Source organism: Lactuca serriola, chromosome 8, assembly GCF_051521515.1.
Source record: "Lactuca serriola cultivar US96UC23 chromosome 8, Lser_US96UC23_V15, whole genome shotgun sequence".
NCBI lineage: Eukaryota > Viridiplantae > Streptophyta > Magnoliopsida > Asterales > Asteraceae > Lactuca > Lactuca serriola.
Window position 1 is genome coordinate 207,054,609 of NC_136415.1, and position 22,722 is coordinate 207,077,330.

A 22,722-nucleotide genomic window follows, 5' to 3' on the forward strand; every position below is an offset into this window, starting at 1 on the left:
GAACATACCAATGAATCGGGGCTCCAACTTTCCCCTCTTCCTGAAGCGTATTACACCCTTCTGGTGAAACTCCAATGTTGACTTGATGAAATGCTTACTTGAACTGGGTGTTACACCTTGTAGTTGCTGAAAAAGAAGCATAATGGTTAAGCAATTTGATCTATGAAATTCCTTTGTGGCCACCATGGAAAATGCATATATTAAAGTGTATATTGGAAAGTCGCGACATTTGGATGTTAGGGACAATATGATACGTAAGCTTATTACTCATTGAATCATTTCTGTTGAGTTTGTTCGATCTTAATAGAATTTACTTGATCACTTGATAAATGGGGTAGCTAGAGACTTGGTAAGAAAGTCAGTGATATGGATAGGTTTGAGGCCCACTTGACATCTTTTTAGGTGAGATACTCAATTCCTTTCTAATATAATGTTAGAAGTTGAAGTCAATGTGGAAATCTTGCTTATGGATATTGGAACACATTTATGTTACTACATCCCACTGTATATGCTTATAACCTATAGAGTTAAGGTAAGATGAACAATTATTAATAGTTTGTTTGAAAAAACTATATCAATAGGTGCATGATATAGAAGAACTACCTAAGTGAGTGTGAAGTGTTCCCGCTTCAGAAAGCTTGGGCTAGGCTTTTATGTACTCATAAATGGATAGGACACATGGCTGTAATAGTGTCAAGTATGAAATATTAGAATCTGTGTAAAACTTATGTGTATAATATCTTCAGTTACCCAAATGAGTTGAAAGGTTCAATCCTTAGGACACTGATTCTCGAGTATTTGAAATGTGTATTATACTAATGTAAAAATTCAATTTTCAAGATATTTTCATTTATGCATGAGTTTGTTTTTAGTTAATAAACGATTAAACTAAAATGGGGGATGAATGTTGGTGATTTAGTGTTATCAACATATTTTAGTGTAATTATAATTACTATTGAGACATGCTGCGTTCAGTTTACTATCCGAACATAGAGGTTCCGGGGCAGCGCCCATAGGTACGAGGTTAAAGGGCAACACCACGAAACCTAAACGGATTTCTATAATAGGAAATGGTCCGAACATATATTTCCCACTAAAAGGAGTTTATAACATCATGATGATATAAGAATCAGTTTTGTCCTATAACCACCATTCAGCCGACTAATTTTGGCGCCAACTTGGTGTGTAACCACTTTTAACCACCTTATTCTTTGAATATGAATGTCCTAGAAAATGGTTAACAACTTTGATACCCGAAATTGATTCTTTGCATCTATTTGTCTAATTAAAAATACAAAACAACAATGTATTTTTCTGTGTTTCGAATTTGGAAGTAATCTAAATTCTAAATTGTTATTATTAGATTATCTCAAATTAGATTTCGTCGTACCCTAGACTATAGGGTCGAAATCACACATTTTAGAAAGTATTGCAATCACGTTTCTAAAATTATCTGAGTGTGTATTGATATTTTTAGACCCAAAATCTAAGAGTGTTGATAGTGTTACGTTTAGTAATTTCTTGATTTTAATCGTATTGATGTGTACATGTGATCGAATTATTTCAAAGATCAGGTTTATGTTCACACGATCCTATGTTCACATGACCCTATCGGTTAGTGTTATAATATGGATGGTGGTTCTATAACAACAAAATATATGACATTCATTATAATATTCCTAAATGTATGAGGCACATGATGATGCTTGATAAAAATATATAACAATGTATTAATTATGCACCAAATTGTAATATATTAATCATTTACATTTCTATTCACAACTACCGGAGCTTTTGGATTACACCATACAATAAGATAATATTTTTAATCAATTTAAATTTTAAAACCTTTACCATTTAGATATTTTAATGTTCATTTTATAAATATTTTTATTTTTTATAAAATAAAAAAAGTTGAACCAAATCTTAATGTATAGATGGGGCCGGGGGAGGATTTTTGTATCTTTTTGGGTTTATAATGATGACGCATCAACACGTGCATTCCATGACAATTCTCAGCTACACACAGACTCTGAGCCATCGCCATTTTTGTTCTTGTACTTCTTGGCCTCTTTCTCTTCTCTTTTGTAAGCCCCACAACCACTTTCGTGACTCCCCATGCTCCCCATCAGCCATTCACACCCCTAAAACCCCACTCTACACATAGGAATCTCGTGGAGATTCCCCCTTCAATCTTTCATCCCTGGTGTGCTCCACCTTCATATACGTACAAATTTTTGTAGCTATTAAGCCTGTTCTCATGTATGAATATCTATTTACACATCGGATTCACCGTCTGACGTGACCGAACTGCACATTTTGTGTAAAATTGAGAATCATCTGTTGGTCTTTGTCTCTCGCGCTTTATAGTAAGTTTCAGCTCTCTATCCGATTGATTTTCTCTTTTACGACGTGGGTTTTTGTTATGGATTTGAATTATCCGATCTGGATTGTGTGTGCTGTCATGCGTTTATTTTTCGTTGTTGATCGATTGTAAGTCCGATTCTTCAAAAGCATGTCGGACGGAAGGTTTTGATCGGAATGCATTAGTCACTAGTATGTTTACTCATTTATGTACAATTTTGATCAAATTTTCCATAATTTTCTCTTTTTAGACGTTGATTTTAATGGATTTAAAGTTTCCTGATCTGGATTTTGTGTTTTGTTATGCATTTCTTTTTTCTACGTTCGATTCTTTGTTGATCGATTATAAGTTCATTCTTCAACAAATCGGCGAGGGTTAAGGGTTTTGGACGGAATGCATTAGTCACTTGTACTGTACTCATTCGTGTTTCATATGATCGAATTATCTATAATCTTCTTTTGTTTTTGACGTTAATTTTGATGAATTTGAAGCTTCCCACTCTGGATTGTGTTTTGTCATTCTTCTTCATCCGATCTCTGTTAGTGTTACGTTTTTTAGAACGGCATTAATGTCAATTTTGATCAAGAATCCAACAATTTTCTCTCTTTTTGATGGATTCGAAGTTTCTCGATCTGAGTTTGTTGGGATTGTTTTCCTTGATTCGGATGTTTTCGTAATTCATAGGAATTCTATTTCTTCAACTGCCATTAATCGAAACAATTCTTTCCTCATGATTAATTTTAATTATAGTATCTTCACATAAATTAAATGGTATGGGTGTTGAATCTTGATTTATTTCCAGTACTACGCATTCAGTTATCAGTGGTACTGTGAGCTAATTTGGTTATACGCTGGCAATACTTGAATCTTAAAGAACCCTAAAGGTACCATTTTTTTGGGGGCCCATTTAAGGTTGTGTGTTTATCTAACTATGGGATAGTAAAAGTACTTGTAATAATGAATTTGAGGGTTCTAAATCTATGATTGTACACTGAGTTTTACGCATAAATAATTGAAACCCACAACAAATCTTGATGTATTTCCAAGTTTTTAAGTAGACTTTGAGGCATGTTATGCATTTAAGTGTAAGCAGCACTGCAATCTTTGCTGTAGAGTAATTTCGATGTTATACTTTTTGTCATCAACATGGGTGATGAAATGCTTCTGCAATTTGTGAATATGATCCAACAAACAAGTGTTTAATTTCAATGTATTTCCAAGTTATTATGTGAACATCATATGAGTTTCATTTTTAATGGTTTGTGCTTGTGTCACTTTTTTGTGTACTAATTCAAAAACGTTCAGTTACACAATGTGTTTGATGAAATGTCTTTTCTTTAGTAAAATCGAATGATATCTTGAATCTTGATGTGTTTTCAACTTACAATATAAAAGCAGTGTCAAATAACCCTTTTGGAGAAACTTGAAAGTTAGGCATGTCACACATTTCATCATACTATCCTCTTAACTTTTCACCTTGTAGTAGTTAACAACATTCAAATTTTTTCATACGTGATGTGTTTGATAAAATGCCTCAACCAAAATGCAGATAACTGAACTTTTCAAGATCATTATCACATTCAAGAATGTCTACAGCGTCAGCTGATTTGACGCAAAACAACGATAATGTGAAAAGTAGTGATTGTGAAAATGATTTTGATTTCTCAAAGCTGCCACATAAGCCAAGAAACTTGAATATGGAGAGACAAAGATCTTTTGATGAGAGATCACTTGTTGAAGCATCACCTCGATACACATGGGCAGAAAATGGGCAAAGACATATAGACAATGAGAGTGTTTTTTCACCAAGTAGAAGATCATCCTTCAATACACCAAGATCACTTTATGGGTTTGAACCACACCCAATGTTTGCTGAAGCTTGGGAGTCTTTGAGGAAAACCATGGTGTATTTTCGTGGTAGACCAGTTGGGACTATTGCAGCTCTTGATAATTCTGATGAGAAATTAAATTATGATCAGGTATGTTGTTGTTCTTCATGATAGTTAGTTTAAGCCAATCTTGTAGGGTGTTATAGGGAATGAATTAGCTTAAATCAAGACCTTAGGGTTGTATTTGTTACACAGGATGAGACTTGACAAACTTTTTATGGCTATTTTTTTGGTGTTGAGGATGAGGAGGGTGTTTTTGTCTTTTGCACAGGTGAGAGGTCGAGGGCAAGTCCCTGTCTGACCTTGTTCAATCTTTTTGGTTTTGACAAAAAAAATTCAATTTTAGTCGGTGTCAGAATTGTTAATATTTGAATTTTTAAGAGGTCTGAATTTCTAACAGGGTCTGAATTTTTAGCATGTTGTTTGGTTAGAACCTTTGAATTGTTGTGTTGAATGATAAAGATGACCATTTTACCCTTTTGTGCCTATTGTGAACAACTTTCTTCTTGTTTGGTTAGAAGTTTTCCACTTTTTAAATCCCCATGTTGTGAATATTGTGAACAACTTTCTTCTTGTATAGGTTTTTGTGAGAGATTTTGTTCCAAGTGCATTAGCTTTCTTGATGAATGGAGAACCCGAAATTGTCAAAAACTTTCTTCTAAAGACTCTTCGCCTTCAATCATGGGAGAAAAAAATCGATAGATTTCAACTAGGGGAAGGTGTCATGCCTGCAAGTTTCAAAGTTCTTCATGATCCGATTCGCAACACAGAGACTTTAATGGCGGATTTTGGTGAGAGTGCAATAGGCCGAGTTGCCCCGGTTGACTCAGGGTTTTGGTGGATCATATTGCTTAGAGCTTATACAAAATCAACTGGAGATAGTTCTTTAGCTGAAACACCTGATTGCCAAAAGGGTATGAGGTTGATTCTTGCATTATGCCTTTCAGAAGGTTTTGATACTTTTCCTACTCTTCTTTGTGCTGATGGATGCTCCATGATTGATCGAAGAATGGTGAGTTTGTAAATATTTTCAACTTTTTTTTTTTTTTTTTTTTTTTTTTTTTTTTTTTTTGTCTTATTAAGTATGTTAAAAACATAAGCATATTTCACTGATTTAATCATTTTATTGATTTAGTCATTGATTCAATGGTTAAATTTAAAAAAAAAAAAGTGAAAGTACACCTTGTGTTTTTTTATTGAAAACCGTGTAATACTGAATTATGATTTTTGTAAATGGTCAAAAAGGTATAATTCACTAGAGATGATAGTTAAGTGTGGTTACATCAATAAAATAGTGAATGTACATTATTGTCTTTTGTACTTTTCCCTTTTCCAAAATCATGTGGTTATTTTAAATGGTGAAAAAAATATAGTATAATGGTTAAACTGATAAAATGTTAACATATTTTCATTTATATATACAGGGTGTATACGGATACCCAATAGAAATACAAGCTCTTTTCTTCATGGCATTAAGATGTGCTTTAGTTTTACTCAAACAAGATGCTCAAGGAAAAGAACTTATTGATCGAATCACAAAACGTCTTCATGCCTTGAGTTTTCACATGAGAAGCTATTTTTGGTTGGATTTAAAGCAACTAAATGACATTTATCGTTACAAAACCGAAGAGTATTCTCACACTGCAGTGAATAAGTTCAATGTGATACCCGATTCACTTCCTGAATGGGTTTTTGACTTCATGCCAACTTTTGGAGGATACTTTCTTGGAAATGTGGGGCCCTCAAACATGGATTTCAGGTGGTTTTGTTTGGGGAATTGCATTGCTATTCTTTCATCTTTAGCAACTCCAGAACAATCAATGGCAATTATGGATCTTATTGAAGCAAGATGGGAAGAGTTGGTTGGAGATATGCCTTTGAAAGTTTGTTATCCAGCTATTGAAAGCCATGATTGGAGGATTATTACAGGATGTGATCCCAAGAACACAAGATGGAGTTACCATAATGGTGGATCTTGGCCAGGTATGTTGTAGAAATGGTCTTTGTTTATGTGTTTTTGTTTACTGTTTTATCGATTTAGTGATTGAAATGTTATCTTTTTATTGATTTTTGTAAGGGTTAATGTTATATTATGGTATATTGGTATGCAATTTTGCACTTTAGGTCACTCATCTTCTAATTGTACAAATTGATTTAAAGTTTATTGATTTGGTGTGTACAATTAGACTAATGTGTACCTTAATAGTATAATAAAATGGTGAAATGATCTTTTTAAGTAGACAAAAAAGTATAATTGTTAATCACTATAGAAAATAGTTAAATTCTTAATAAAATGGTGAAAGTACAACTGATTTTTCTTTATGTTTCCCTTGGAAGAGTACCTCCTCCATGTTTGACTTCTGGAAGTCAAAGCTAGTAATTTAAATTGTTGGATTCATGCTCATATTTTAGTCTTTTAGCTACAAAAATTATCGATTTTTTTTAATGATAGTTCACCTTCCAAACTCATATACTCATGTTTTTTTTTTTTTTTTTTTTTTTTTTTTTTTTTTTTCTAAAATGAGAATCTTAATGTTAATTTGCATAAAATAGCAATGTACTTTTGCCTTTTCAACAAGATAGGCACTACACCAAATTTTTAGCAATGTACTTACATTTCTTTACCCATAATAATAACTTACTTATATCTTTTTCTTTTTATTTTTTTTATTTTTTTATACAGACAATAGCAATCTGTAACCCATAATAACATACTTATATTTTTCATTGTTACACATAATTAACAATGTACTCATAAAAGGTAGCAAAATATAAATACATTGCTGTTATAGATAATAAATATAACAATACTGCTAATATTGATAAAAATGAAAGTACGTTGCTATTATGGGTAAAAAATATACATCTTCTGATGATTTTTTTTTGGGTGCAGTCCTCTTATGGTTGCTCACGGCGGCATGTATCAAGGTGGGCCGCCCCCAAATTGCAAGGCGGGCCATTGAGGTGGCGGAGCTCCGGCTGGCGAAAGACGGGTGGCCGGAATATTATGATGGAAAGAGCGGCCGCTATGTTGGAAAACAGGCTCGAAAGCATCAAACATGGTCAGTTGCTGGTTATTTGGTGGCCAAAATGATGCTTGAAGATCCTTCACATTTAGGTATGATATCACTTGAAGAAGACAGACAGATGATGAAACCCGCTGTGAAAAGATCATCCTCGTGGACTTGTTGATGTCAATTTTTTCGTATTTTTATCGTATTTGTAAGATTCGGGGTACTTTCGTTAGGGTTTGTGTAGACATATGGGGATTTCAGGTTTTAGATTTTTCGGTAGAGAATTTGATTGTGGTTTGTAGAACTAGAAATAGATGCAAAACTTATTCGTCTTGGTTCGTTTAAGAGTCTAATTTAGGAAATATGTTGCAAGTTCATTTGCTTATGGTATCGTTCGTGAGCATCCAAGTTTTTAGAATTATAGAAGGGTCAATCACTATGGTGACCAAATTGGGAGGAGTTAAAACACAAAATGAACACCTTTGCGAAGTATCGGATATTTTTTTTCTTAAAAGGTGATCGTTTTGTGTTTTTGACACCCTCCCATTTTGGTTATTTTAGGGATTAACTCTTTTTATAACACATGATTTTTGGATGTTTGAGTTATAATTCTATCTATATTCTATGCAGATAGAGTAATAGAATTAGTTTGTTAAATATGAATGTGTGCATTGGACTCAAACATGATTGCATCATACCAAAAAGGAAACAAATCATTATATAGTAGCTAGAGATAACGACACTAGCGAGTATTTATCTAATGGTATTGTGTCTCCTACATATGTGTACAGACTTACCATTATTTGGGAATAGATTTAATAATAGGAAATAATTTTCTTAAATTATATCAGCCATTTATACAAACAAATGATCGTATAAGTTTCAATCACCCGACAAAAAGTGTTATAAAAACTGCAATTATCAAACATTTTGATATTATTAAAATAATTAAACAAGAAGTTGGTTTTCAATTACGTATATTACTAACGTTTGCTAAAGAAATTGCTGAAAAACAACATGAAGAAGTATGCAGTGAAAACCCACTAGATCATTTAAAAAATAGAAATAATCAAGAAATAATAGTATTATTAAAAAATCATGATGATGAAGTCAATGTCCCAAACAAAATTCCATATAGTATAAAAGATGTTTCAGAATTTAAACAAGAATGTACTGAATTACTAAAAAAAGGAATCATTCGACTTAGTACGAGTCCTCATTCTGCACCTGCATTTTATGTAGAAAATAATAATGAAATAAAACGAGGTAAGAGAAGGATGGTAATTAATTACAAAAAGATGAATGATGCTACTATTGGAGACTCATATAAATTACCACGGAAAGAATATATTTTGGAAAAATTAAAAGGATATACACATTTTAGTACATTTGATGCAAAATCCGGATATTGACAATTACGCTTACATGAAAATACGAAACCACCAATTGCTTTTTCATGTCCTCCTCAGAAGCATTATGAATGCAATGTCTTTCCATTTGGTTTAAAGCAGGCACTAGCAATATATCAACGATTCATGGATGAAACCTTAAATTGTTTAGATCATATTTGTCTTGCATACATTGACGATATAATTGTTTTTACAAAAGGAAATAAACAAACACATATCGATGCAGTTATCAAAGTTTTACATAGAATCAAAGAAAAATGTTTAGTTTTATAAAAAAAGAAATCAAAACATTTTCAAACTACAGTTGAATATCTTGGTTTAAAAATTAGAGAAAATGGACAACTATCTTTAACAGACAACATACGAGAAAAATTAAATATGTTTCTTGATAAATTTGAAAATAGAAAACAAATACAGTGATTTCTTGGATGTTTAACCTATATTGCAAAACAAGGATTTTTGAAAAATTTAGCAAAAGAAAGAAATGTTTTATAAAAGAAATTATCAGAAAAAATACCTTGGTCTTGGACCAATACAGATACTATTTTGGTACAAAATATAAAACAAAAAATTCAAGTTCTCCCTAATTTATATAATGCAAAAATCGACGATTTTTTTAATTGTAGAAACAGATACATCACAAGACACTTAGGCAGTATGCCTAAAAGCAATTATACATGGAAAATTATTATTGAGATTAGATAATGAGGGAAACCTTATATCTGACCCATTTAAAGTATACAATGATAAAACATACATTGATAAAGTATACACTAGTATGAAAATACCATCCGAAACATACAATAATGAAGTATACAGCGATATGAAAATATCATCAAAAGCATACAATGATACGGATGTATCATCTGAAGTATTAAAAACAGATAAATATGAGAAAAAATTATGGAAGTATATATCGGAAACATTTTCCCAAACAAAGCAAAATTGTAGTACACATGAACGAGAAACACTGGCATGTCTTAGAACATTGATGAAATGGAAAGTCGAGCTATTACAAAGTAGATTCGAGTTACGAACCGATTCCAAGTATCTACTTGGCTTTTGGCGTTATAAATTACAAGAAGATTATTGTTGTGGGCGATTGATTCGTTGGCAATTACGATTACACCAATTTCATCCATATCCTAGATACATCAAAAGCGCCAACAATCATATAGCAGACACATTAAGGAGAGAATGAAAGCCATCGTGAAGCAACAACAACAACAGTTCAAACAAGAACAAAAATGAAAGAAACACCATTCATGGGGGATTAACGTCAGCCATGACATAAGCAAACATTATTCAGAAATATCTATCCTTTCGGAGGCGGGAGGAATGACGCATACAATGACGTATTACTCCATTATTATTGAAAACATTATTGAAGACACGTGTCTTTTTTATTTGGAAGGATGTAATTATAATTTGTATCTTATTTTTATTAGTTGGTTTTTTCGTTATCGGTAGAATAAGTGTCATGTGTCGATAGGTTATATGTCATCTATCGAATATGACTTATAGTTTGAAAGTGATATCTAGAATAAGACATAACGTTTGTAAGATGTGAGATAAAATGTGTAACCCTCAATAGTCTAGTGGGTTATATTGTAAATGTGTTGTCGTATTGCAATCATACGATTGCAATTCAATTATATAATCAGCTCTCTTGAGCCTATAAATAGGGCCTTTGCCCATATGAAATAAACAAGTTAAGTTTGAGAGTTTTTAGACTTTAGTTGATCTCAAAGTTCTTCCTCTGTTGAAATAGTTGTTCTATTTCTGAATAGTAGAGCGTCTATCCATATTATCCAAAACCATCCATATAATCATTCATATACCCAACATAATCCATCATCAAGATTATTCCGATGCATAATTCAGGTATAATCATCCATTTTTATCGTTATAATCGTCGTTAATATTATGTTGAAAATTAACCAACATAATCCATCATCAAGATTATTCCGACGCATCATTCAGGTATATAATCATCCACTTTTATTGTTATAATCGTCAATAATATTATGTTGAAAACTTTGGTATCAGAGCTAAGTTTCGTTCTTATCATTTTTATTATAAATATAAGTATTCATCCGCTCGTTCATAAGAAAAAATATTCATCAAGCATCATTATAAATGTTATCATTTGTCATACTCATCATAAAAAATAGTAGATATAATAAACTTCACTATTATCTTTAAAGCTATAAACTATTAAATATGTCTCAAAAAATAGAAAATTCACCAATAATTATTAACAATGAAGAAAATGAATCTGGATATACTTTTGACGCTTTAATTAATAAAAATAATATCAATAAAGTTGCTATAAGAAAATCAAAATTTACACTATCCGAAAAACATAAGTTTAGAAATAACACATTAAAAAACTTCTTTTCTAGAAAAATATTATATATTATGGAAAAATTATAGGAGAAGAACCGATACCCATTGAATCAACTCAAGGAAATGTTGTTATACCTATAATAAATAAACAACAAATTAGAAATAGATTATATAATATTAAAAGGAGTAGATAGAATAAAAATTACTTATATTCATATATCAACTATTCAAGTAATTTTAAAAAGTACTTTTAGTAATTTAGATACACCATTAGAATTAGAAATTAGAGATGCTCGTATAATTAATAATCAAGAAAGTATTATTGCAAAAGGAAAATGTAATTTAATTGAAGGAAAAATAAAACTTTACATTAATATTCAACTAGGATTAAGTCTTAAAAATAAAAATCTAAATAATAGTATTACCATACGATATAAATTATTAAGACAAAATTGTATGTTAAAAGGTAATCATCCATTTACTATTACATATCAAATAAATTATGCATTAACAAACTCTCATAATAGTATTACGTTTAAAACAGATGATAGAATTTATATCGATAAATTATTTATCCATTTATTATCACTTGAATCACCAAATATGACTAATAATAGAATTTTTAGTGAAACTAAATTTCAATTAATAATAACTACTCCGTTAATAAAAAGAAACCCAATTATAGAACCTCCATTTTTTAGTATTGTCTTGGGTTATTTTGTGTGGATGAGGCTGGAGCATGTGGTGTGGCGCCCCTTTTGTTGCCATGATCATACAATTTCTTGGCTAGCCTCTTTGCGCTATCATACGTGGTCGGGTTTGCTGCAATTACATTTCCTTGGATTGGTGCGGTCAATCCCCAGATAAATCTCTCGATCTTCTTCTTTTCAGATGTGATCATTCCGGGACACAAAAGAGACAGCTCACTAAACCTTGTTATGCACACATCAATGTCAGAGTTTTGAACCGTGATGTTCCACAGTTCTTGTTCCAATTTCTGAATTTCTCCCCTGGGACAGTACTCAGCTAACAACATCTCCTTAAGTTCCTCCCATGGTATTGCGTTCGCCACCGGGAGTGGCATGGCCTCTATGTGACCATTCCAACAAGAGAGGGCTTGATCAACGAACGTGCAGACCGCAAACTTGACCTTAGACTCATCCGTACATTCGTAAATTTCAAACACTGATTCCACCTTCTCAATCCATCGTTTTAGGGTTATTACACCTCCCATCCTGTTGAAGGTCCGAGGCTTGGCGTTGGTGAAATCCTTGTAGGTGCAGGTTCTTACGGTTCCTTGGTTTGTCCCTTGATTTGTGCTTCCGGTTCCCTGCCCGTTGCCTTCTCCGTTGTTCCCGTTGCGAATCTGTGCAAGCGCTGCAGTGACCGCAACGGAAACTGCTGCTTGAAATGCGACTGAGTTTATTTCTGGTGGCATTGGTGTCGCGTTATTCCCACGGTTTGGTCTTTGAGGCATCTTTCTGTCATGGAACAGAGAAATGATGAGTATATATTGCATTCCCAGATTAGAATTCCACTGACTCGGAGTATCGATTTGTGCATCTAAGTGATTTCATGTATTAACATAAAACAAGAAAGTAAAACACATAGTAGATAACAACGTCACGATAAAACATAGAGCATTTCCATTAATAATAATCGTTTTTAATACATGAAAATTTGCCAAAAGGCATACAGTACATAGGAAACATATGACCCGTTAGCATGGCGACCTTATCAGTAGTGTTTTCACTTAAACATAAGGTCGATAGTACATAGAGTGATACATAGCAGATACATAATACTAGTAAGAGACATGGCTTATCCTAATTGTGACAAGATGTGTCGGGTGGCGTAATCATATGTCGAAATGTTGTGCCATAAAGTTTGCCATCTCAGTTATCTCCCTGGTAATTTCGTCCCTCTCTTGTTCAGCTCGTACGACTTGTGCCTCTGTTGCCAGCAACTGTTGCCGAAGAGTGGCAACCTCCTCCTCTAGGGCGTGTGTCCTATCGATGTGATTCTGTGGTATCGCAATGTGCTCCTGTACTGTCTCCGGAGTGGGAGGCTCACTAGAAACTTCATCAGTGTTTCCCTCTTCCTCCATAATTTCATCGGACTCCCCAAACTCGTAATATGTCTCCATATACTCTTCTGGCTCCACTCCTGGTCTTGCTTCCTGACCCATTACAGGGTCCTCTCCAGGTTCCTCCTCTAGCTCTTCCAACCATCCATTATTTCCATGATTGGGGAAATAAGGATCTCCTGGGTGATGGAATCTGGCCATAGCGTCTGCCCAAAAAATGATACATACTAAGAATAAATTACACTAGAATTAATCCTATAGTATTTTAAGTTGGAGTTCCTTAAAGTTATTTGGAAACGCGGTAAGTTTCAAGATCCATTTCCCGCTGTGATTACTCCCAAACACATGTTGGTCATATTTTGAACAAATATAGTTAATCAGGCTACATTTATACCCAATATGACTACATAATTGTTCGGGTTTAATCATATTGTTCAATTTCCTCCAAAGGCTTTTAGTGTTATTGTTTTTAATGTTTACCTAGGTGTGTATTTATTCAGAGTTTTTTTATTCCCATTGTATTTATAGTGCCAGTTCACTATAAACAATGCTCTGATACCAATCTGTCACACCCCGAACCAGACGGCAGAAATGCTCGGGGGCTTATGCATGACTTCATCTTGAAATATCATCACAATGAATATAAATGAAACATAACATTATCATTACCACGCATATAATCATACAAATGCCCTTGTTTACATCAAGTACAATATTTTCAAATTACATGACCAAAACATTCAAGGTATAGTGTTTAACAGTACACAACACAAATTTCAAAATCTTGTTGATTCTTCCGCTTACCGATTCCCTGAGAATACAATTTATTTTAAAACGTCAACATTTATAATGATGGTGAGTTTATAAGCATATTTGAATAACAAGTTTTGTAACGGTTTGTAAAACACCAGAAAATCCGTTATTTTCTGTAAATTAGTTTTAAAACGATGTATCAAATCAAGTATTAATGCATGTGTATTTGCTGCTGTTAAAATATATAAATAACAAAAATGTAATCCAGATAAGAATCCTGTGTTTTCTATGTGAGTAGAAGGTAATGTATAATTGTATTTATCACAGAAAATCCAATATTTTCTGCTTATATAAGTATTGCAGTCATAAAATCCCAAGACCGAGTATGGATGTATGTATGTTTTTAGTATCGTCAAGATTAGTATAAGTATACCGAATCTTTGATGGAGTTAGTCTCTATGTGAGCCGTTACAACCATGCTTGATAATGACTAATTCGCCTATCTTGGCGTTTTCAGACGCCGATTTTGATTTGGTAAGGTTTGTCACCCTAGACTTGCCTAGTCTAGCTGTAGCGAACAACTTAGGTGTGGGGTGTCACCCCGTATAGATCTATATACAAACTCCCGCTCTCCCTCCAGGAGACTCTGGTTATAACTAGAGGCTACGATCATACACTCAAAGGTGTCAACCGACAAGTCTCGCTAGATCCTCAAGTTGTTCACGAGTAGTATATTACACGAATATTGTCTTACGCTATATAATGTTTTATGTGTACGTTTTATGTTTGAAAAATCCAATGATTATGTATGAGTATGTATGAAATCTCATAGACATGATGAAAGACCACCAAGGCCCAATAATGTATAGTTTTAGGTCTAATTAACATGTATATGGGCCATTAAGGCCCAATAGATATGTAATATATAGTTTAGACCCAAAAGCATGTATATGGGCCAATAAGGCCCAATAAACATGTACATGGACCAATAAGGCCCAATAACATGAGGATTTACACCTTTAGTCTAATTGCATGAAAATTTACATTTTTAGCCCAAGTGAATAAAAATGCATGTTTTTGGCCCAATAATATAAATTTTTTTACATTTTCAACCCCTTTTTAGATAAAATGAAAACTTTGACCCATTTTTGATAAAAATTACATTTTCGGCCCAAATTTTGTATAAATGACATTTTTGGCCCAAATTTGAATAAAGTGTCATTTTTAGCCCATAAAACCGTACTTTTTCCATTTTAGCCTCAAAATTGTGTAAAATAGCAAATTAATCCATGAAAATCGGAATTTTTACAGCTTTGACCCACTAAAACCGAAAAGCCCATTTTTAAGGCCCATTATACCAAATTTACGTTCTTGGCCCCTTAATCACCAAAAATATCGTAAAAACCCATTTCTTTTATGAAAATGACTCCTTTAGTCCTTGTAAAATCGTAAATGCCAAGAAAGTCTCATCTTTATGGTCATTTGTCAAAAATGGCCCTTTTTCAAGATTTTATTTAGTTTCTTATGAATCTTCACATGTTTAACACATTTATCTTTATAGTAAGTTGTATGAAGTGTCTTTAGTTCACATATCTCACCCATTTTGTTAGAGATTTCGAGATATATATATCATTTCATCACATTTTTACAACATAAACCAAGAAAACATACATAGACATGCACAAATACATAGATATAGCACATAACAACTTGTATTCTCCCCTAAAACCTTATAAAACCGAAAACAAGGGGGTATGAACTCACCTTGATTTGTTGTTCTCAGTTTGAAGAAGAAATGGAAAGAGATGGTGTGATTCTCGACCCTAGCAAGCTCCTTGAGAAGTTTTTGGATTTAGATGGGTTCTAAGAAGCAAGATCACGAAATGACATGAATTAAGAAGAGATTTTTGAGGAGATCAAGAAGTTAAATCATAGATCTAAGAAAGAACTTACCAAAGATGGTGATATTGATGAAGAATCCTCTTGAAAGCACCCACAAAGCTCGAAAATTTTAGAGAAAGATGGAGAGGTTCTTGAGAGTGTTTGGAGGTGTTTGAAAGAAAAATGGGAAGTGTGTGATGAGGGTTTCGGCCGAGGGTAGTAGAAGAGGGGGGGGGGGGGAGAAGAGATTGAGGTGATGTTTGCATGGAAGACCACCATGCAAACATGAGGTGGCTAATGCACAAATTTCCTCACTTTTCCTTTTTTTTTTTGTCTAATAAGCATAGTGGGCTGAGAATTGGGCTTAAGAGGGATGGGGAATCAATACTTTAGGCCCATTCTTGGCTTGCTCGAATTTATGAAGCCCAAATTTTTTTTTGGCGCATTGGGCCCTTAGGAGAGTTCACGGCCCAATGAAGCCCAATTAAGAGGGTTTACGGCCCATTAGGGCAAATGTAATCATTTTGGCCCAACTTGGCCCATTAGGAATAAAATGAATCATTTTAGGCTCACTTGGCCCAAAATGTTAAGTTTTATGAATGTGGGTCCAATTAGAACCTAATTAGGGTTTCTAGGCCCAAAGTAGTCAAATTGAAAGTTTATTGGTCCATTAGGCATAGTAAGAGTATCCTAGTCCATAGTGAACTTGAACCGGGATTTCTAGGGTTTTCAACTCATGATTGACTAATTGGAATGTTTTGTATAGAGTTTTGGACTTCACATGTGGATCTTGATTAAGTTTGTAGTCATTGAATAACCATAGTGCGTCGTATCAAATTAGAGTTACAGGTGTCACAATAAATGATGTTTACAAAGTACAAAATTTCCTAGCAAAAAGGATAATGGTGACACAAAGGATCGGTTAAACCTTTTATTGAAAACAAATTGGCAATTACATTGATGAAGAACTCGATAATCCGTTGAAAAAGAAAGTACATCGCCACAAAGTTCCATTTCAATTGGAATGAATAGACGAATGAAAAATTACTATAAAGTTTTTTGAAGAAGCAAAAGACGAATATTTCACACTATCATTGATGCATGTGAAGAATACACATGTGAATGTACTCAAAGTGACAGATCGAGTTTGGTCCAGTTTAAGAGAGAGAACGTGATATTAAACCGAAAACATTTGTTTAAACCTTGGAATGATGGATCAATGAAGGATAACTTAGGAATGAATAGCATTAGGAAGGATAAGATAATGAATGATAACTTTATTAAGGATAAGGAATGATACTTTTATGGAATGATAACTTTTTTTTTGAATAAAGAATTAACATATCTTTGTACTTTTTATATTATTCTAAATATTTTTCATGTTTCCAAGATATAAGGAGATATGTCTTGTGTTACTTTGCAATGAAATAATGTATTGTAGCTATATCAATTTGACATTAGGAATTGTAGGTTATAAATAGAAGTAGTCTCCAAGCGGTCTCAATTGTAACAGTTTGTTTTCACTCCTAGTGAGGAGTAGAAAGTTATATCAATACTTTGTCCCTTTAATTATATATAGTTTTCCACAATCACATAGCTCATAATTTGTGCATTTAATTTACCTTTAATAATTAGCATATATACATTTGATCCTACTAACTTCCAACAAACTAAACAGTTTTACTAAAGTACATATTGTGATTAAGTACATTAGATAGAAAAGGAATGACCTAAAAAATTTAACCCCGGAAAAACCACTTAACAACATGCTTTATGCAAGAGACACCTTTGTACAGTTGAGGATCACAGTAGAATACTAGAAAAGTGAGTATCAATCGATAAACCAAAACACAGGCCATTGACAAATTAATTACCCTTTCAGCGTCCATCCAACTTAGTGATTGTCAACATATTTTTGGATTGCGTATCTGTTTTATAAGAACTAGAGGAAGAGGAAGTAGCATTGTCCTTTCTTGCAATGAAGGCTGGTTCTTTTGGAGTTGGGAGTGTGACAATATCACCTCCAAGCATCAAAACAACTTTGGTCATGGTAGGACGATCATCAGGGTCTCCTTGTACACATAGGAGCCCAATATTTATACATTTCAATACCTCACTCGAATTGCATGATTCTATTAGTACTTTATCCATCAACTCAAATGGCTTATCTTCTCTCCATAAATTCCATGCCTGAGATATTTGTAGACATAAAGATATATAACTACTAATTAATTAATGTAGGTAGCAACTTCGAAGTTCTTATAGAACTTACATGTCCTAAAAGACTTAGACTTCTCTGTGATTGATAGAATCCTGTATTTTTTGTTCCACTTACAATCTCAAGCATCACTACTCCAAAGCTAAAAACATCTGATTTAACTGAGAACAACCCATCTAGTGCGTACTCTGGAGACATATAGCCACTGAGAAACAAAAAAAAATAAATTGTCAACTAGAAGAGCCCGATGTGTAAAGTTCTGGATTGACATAAACGGGGAAAATCCATAGCAATTTTAAATTTGAAAGATAACCACTTCTATCTCCAACATCAAGTTGGAATCCTGTTTAATAAAAAGGAGTGCTAGTATTAAAATACTTACAAGGTTCCGATAACTCTGTTGGTCATAGCTTCCATATCTTTACCTTTAACTATCTTGGCCAAGCCAAAATCCGAAATTTTTGGATTCATATCCTCATCTAACAAAATGTTACTTGTTTTCAAATCCCTGTGAATAACCCTTAACCTAGAATCATGGTGAAGATAGTTAAGTCCTCTAGCAATTCCCATAATGATTTCAAATCTCATTTTCCAGTCCAGTGATGCGCACAGCGTTCGATCTTGCAAAGGAAATAATAAAGTTTCATATTAATTCGTTGTATTCTATTTATACTGAACAGTCTATATATATGTATTTACGGATATAATTAATCATATGAATGGAGAAATGAACTAACCAAATATAAATGTATCTAGGCTTCTATTTGGCATGTACTCATAAAGAAGAATCTGTTCTTCTCCCTTGATGCAATATCCCAATAGTCTAACAAGATTTCGATGCTGAAGTTTAGCAATAAGCATAACCTCATTTTTGAACTCTTGCAAACCTTGTCCAGAGAGGCTTGACAACCTCTTCACTGCAATTTCTTCGCCTCCAGGAAGCTTACCCTATAATAAAGTACTTAATTATAATTGGTTGAATTGGAAGAAAATTAACTTGAAAATATAGTTTCTTAATTTGTTACCTTGTAAACAGGCCCAAAACCACCTTGTCCAAGCATATTTTTCTCTGAAAAGTCATCAGTAGCAGCTATTATGCTTTCCAGCTCAAAATATGGCACATCAATGCCTTCTCTGTCATCTTCTTTTGAGTGATCTGGATCGAGTAACTCCTTCATACGTCTCCGTGTATCATTCGAATGCAATTCGTTGTTTTCTGTGCTTTCATGATAGGACAAGTGAAGGGTAAGCCTTAAATTCAGATTTTAAGTTTCACATGATAAATAATTATACATAGAGTGTTTCAAAGAAAAGTAATTGTCTACATCGATCTGGAGTATGCATAATGACTTACCTCTTCTATTCATTAATCTTTTGTATAAAATATAGCTAATGCCACACAATGACAAAAGCACCAGCGTTGAAACAATGATAACAATAGCAAGAACACGTTTCACAAATGATGATTTTTCTGTTGGCTTTGGCTCCGATTCGGGTGGTTGACTAATTATAGGTGCTGCATATGAAATGACGCAATATGAGTTTATATAGAACGCATACATACATACATACATACATACATACATACATACATAATTTCAAATGCAGAGATATATAATGAACTCTTTTTTTTGTCTGCATCGTTCTTCTGCAATTGTAAATACTATGATAGATAGAGTTAGTTAGAAACATTAATAGTTTCTGTGCAAGAATGAAGGAAATACCTTTTGATAACTTAGAAACACGAAAGGAGATAGTATGTACACCGTTCTCTCTAAGATTATCTGGTTCAGAGTTCCAGAACCAGCAACCAGAGCTCTCCACATTGCGACTTTTATCCACTAAGCCTACCAGCTCGTTTTGAGAAATATAAGAATAAGCTAGGCACTGACAGTCTTTAAGGCACTTCTTCTTGCATGCTGATTCATTCTCTGATTTATAGAAGGGCAAAGTTGTATCATCCATACTAATCATAGTTCTTGTCAGGAATGCGTCATTACTTCCTGGGAGACAGCTGATTTCAGACGATCTTTTGCATCCAGCACTATAATCATCAGGTGAATTATAATTAGTTGGTTCAAATCCAGGTAAGCAACTACATTTGAATGTGTCCTTATTTTCGCTGCAAATCCCAAATGAGCCACACACTTTATACACGCTACAGTTATCTTTGGGCTCTTGCCAATCCAAAACCCATTGAGTTGAATTTTGAGGCCAGCTAAGATATTGTATATGCCCTGTATGGTTCATTAACAACCTTGAGTAAGGTTCGATCACCAGATAACTTTCATCCTTTATGCAGGAAGAATACGTGTAACATTTTTTCCCAATGATGGATCGTGTTTTTGTGGTAGTACTGTTTGACAGCAACAAGAATGCCTGAGTGAAAATTTGATTCTCATCAAAACTTTTCGTCGACTTGTTCCCACTTTTCCATCGAAGCTTGGTTGATTCCTCCAAAATGAAGTATCGGTTTGTACCAGGGTCTTGCTGAAACTCGAAGCTTCCAGACCCTGGGTCTTCTCGACTTTTCCATGATGTCAACTTTAAGTTATTATCGACCATCTTCATTCCAGGAAGAAGAGTATCTGTTGGAGTTTGAAAGCTCTGCCATAATATGTTTCCTGATATAACATTTATTAATATGGCATTTCCGTCATCCAACAACTTCAGTGCCGTTGAAGAAGCTCCAACTGGCAACCCCACGGTGAAAGTTCGTCAAATTCCCATAAAATTAAATTGAAGGCATAATATCATGGAAATTGTATTAGATATATAGGTGATCAATGAATGTATCTACTTACTTTTATAGGGGTGTTGATTTGGATGGATCAGTTTGATCCAATTCAATCAGGTGAATCCAAATTGATTTCGGTTTTTTCAAAACATAGATCCGAATAGTTCAAACTAAATTCAAATCCGATCTGACCTCATCCGATTACAATTCGGTCGGATCTGTTTTTTACAATTCGGTTTTCAAAAACCAAAACATTTTAAAACAATACATAATTATAATATTATCCAACTTTACAGAAGAAATGAAAAAAAAGTATTTAATTGTGATTTAAAACTTATAAACAACTACTAAGAAGATATATTATAGTTAAATATTTTATAGATAGAAAACTTTTGAGAGAAAATGCATATTAATGTTTTTTTTTATCGGGTGAAACGTTTTGAACCATTTTGAAGAAACAAATTACAAAATTAATAAATAACTATAGATATATATTATAAATAAATAAATAATAAATATTTATTCGGTTATTATTTTATAAACCAAAACCAATCCGAAATAAAAAAATAATAATTCGGTTTTGTTGAAAATCAATCCAAATATCCAAACCAAATAGTCCAATCCAAATTGTCCATTTGCACGATTCAACTTTATCCAAATAGTAACCATCCTTATACTTTTATGTGGTTTAGGAGCTCTTATGACCATATATATAAAGTATAACTCGATCACAGTATATATGCCATAAGCATGATACGTAGGAGAATATGCGAATATTGGATGACATAACAAGCGCAGACTTAATTATATCATAGAATACGTCAGTTTTGATGGATTACTTTTTATCCAGCGAACTTATAACTTTTTTGGAATTGGTTGGTTCTAAATACACGAGAATGTTCAATTATCATGAACCACTAAGGATTTTGGAGGCCAAACATTGTATGCGAAATGCGATAACAATTAAGTGCAAGTGATTAATTAATATGATATTCCAGGGTAAATTCCACAACAAATGTACTTCTTACTGGGTTGGTTGACTCGGTTTTTGTGCTATCAAACAACCCCTAACTTCACTTTTACAAAACTAATTAATTGGTCCAATTAAATTTACCTGAAATGTCTGTAGAGAAGTATTCAACTTGTTTTCCATTTAACAGCTTAGCACTACCATCTTCCGCAACAGTAAGAATTCCAGTGGAATCCATCAATGGGTTATCACGGTTAGCAACCCACACAACAGTCTTTGGATCCCTCGTATACCATATCCCCACATATCTTCTTATTTCTGTTTTTCCATGTGGAAAGAAGCCCATTTGAAACTTCTTCCCAGAAGATTCTAAGTAATCAGGACCATCATTGATAAATTCCCCAGTCGTTATGTTGTCTTTAGCTGAAATACAGTAGCAACAACACACCAGAATTAATATATACAAGGAGATGAATTCTGTATTCGTGACTAAAGATATCATCGTAGTTTCTGAATATTTAGTTTGTAGCAACTGTTTGATAAATGGATAATGATGCGATAGTGAGGACTGTGAGGTGCGTATGCAGAGAAGAAAGAGCTCAATTATTTGTGTCAAAGTAATCGATTAATAAAAAGTACGTCCAACTTTACTATTGCACTGATGGTTAGTGGTTTTTGTCGCTTATTAAAGCTACAGGCTTGTGATTGGATACTATCATTCTTATTCCACTAACTTTTACGAGAGATGGCTATATGCTATAAGAAATGACATTAATAACTAATCTATTATAATAAAATTAATTTTCAATCATTATGACGGCAAACCTACACCAAAAAGTTTATTGCAAAGAGACCCTTAAATATAGCGACAATGTGTGATAAATATAATTATAAATGAAAAGACTTTCCTTGAGGTCTTATGTGGGAATTAGATATAAGTAATTTAGGAATACATTTGTTGTTTAAAAAAAAATGAAAAAATAAATTTATATAATTTATTAAATAATTTTTTGTCGCAGTGTAAGCCATAATGATGATCGCTTTAAGCCAT

At 33.3% G+C, this 22,722-nt stretch overlaps 2 protein-coding genes across 4 annotated transcripts; one reads left to right on the forward strand and one right to left on the reverse strand.

Moving 5' to 3' along the window:
* The first annotated feature begins 2,022 nt into the window (after nt 1–2,022).
* LOC145065883 (putative alkaline/neutral invertase B) lies at nt 2,023–7,645 on the forward strand. Of its 3 annotated transcripts, none has more exons than XM_079012979.1 (5): nt 2,023–2,369; nt 3,915–4,344; nt 4,835–5,266; nt 5,679–6,237; nt 7,148–7,645. In XM_079012979.1, the coding sequence occupies exons 2-5, from the start codon at nt 3,952–3,954 to the stop codon at nt 7,444–7,446; spliced, it is 1,683 nt and encodes a 560-aa protein (XP_078869105.1). In that variant the 5' UTR covers nt 2,023–2,369; nt 3,915–3,951; the 3' UTR covers nt 7,447–7,645. The 3 variants fall into 3 exon arrangements, with proteins under 3 accessions (XP_078869105.1, XP_078869106.1, XP_078869107.1); XM_079012980.1 differs by lacking the exon at nt 2,023–2,369 and adding an exon at nt 2,402–2,556; XM_079012981.1 differs by lacking the exon at nt 2,023–2,369 and adding an exon at nt 2,997–3,249.
* Nucleotides 7,646–17,340: 9,695 nt separating this feature from the next.
* LOC145068321 (G-type lectin S-receptor-like serine/threonine-protein kinase At4g03230) lies at nt 17,341–22,290 on the reverse strand. Its single transcript, XM_079015272.1, has 8 exons — nt 21,816–22,290; nt 19,689–20,657; nt 19,319–19,480; nt 18,990–19,180; nt 18,702–18,912; nt 18,347–18,584; nt 18,019–18,169; nt 17,341–17,936 (listed from the first exon to the last, which is right to left on the reverse strand). The coding sequence occupies exons 1-8, from the start codon at nt 22,171–22,173 to the stop codon at nt 17,625–17,627; spliced, it is 2,592 nt and encodes an 863-aa protein (XP_078871398.1). The 5' UTR covers nt 22,174–22,290; the 3' UTR covers nt 17,341–17,624.
* Nucleotides 22,291–22,722: the final 432 nt, after the last annotated feature.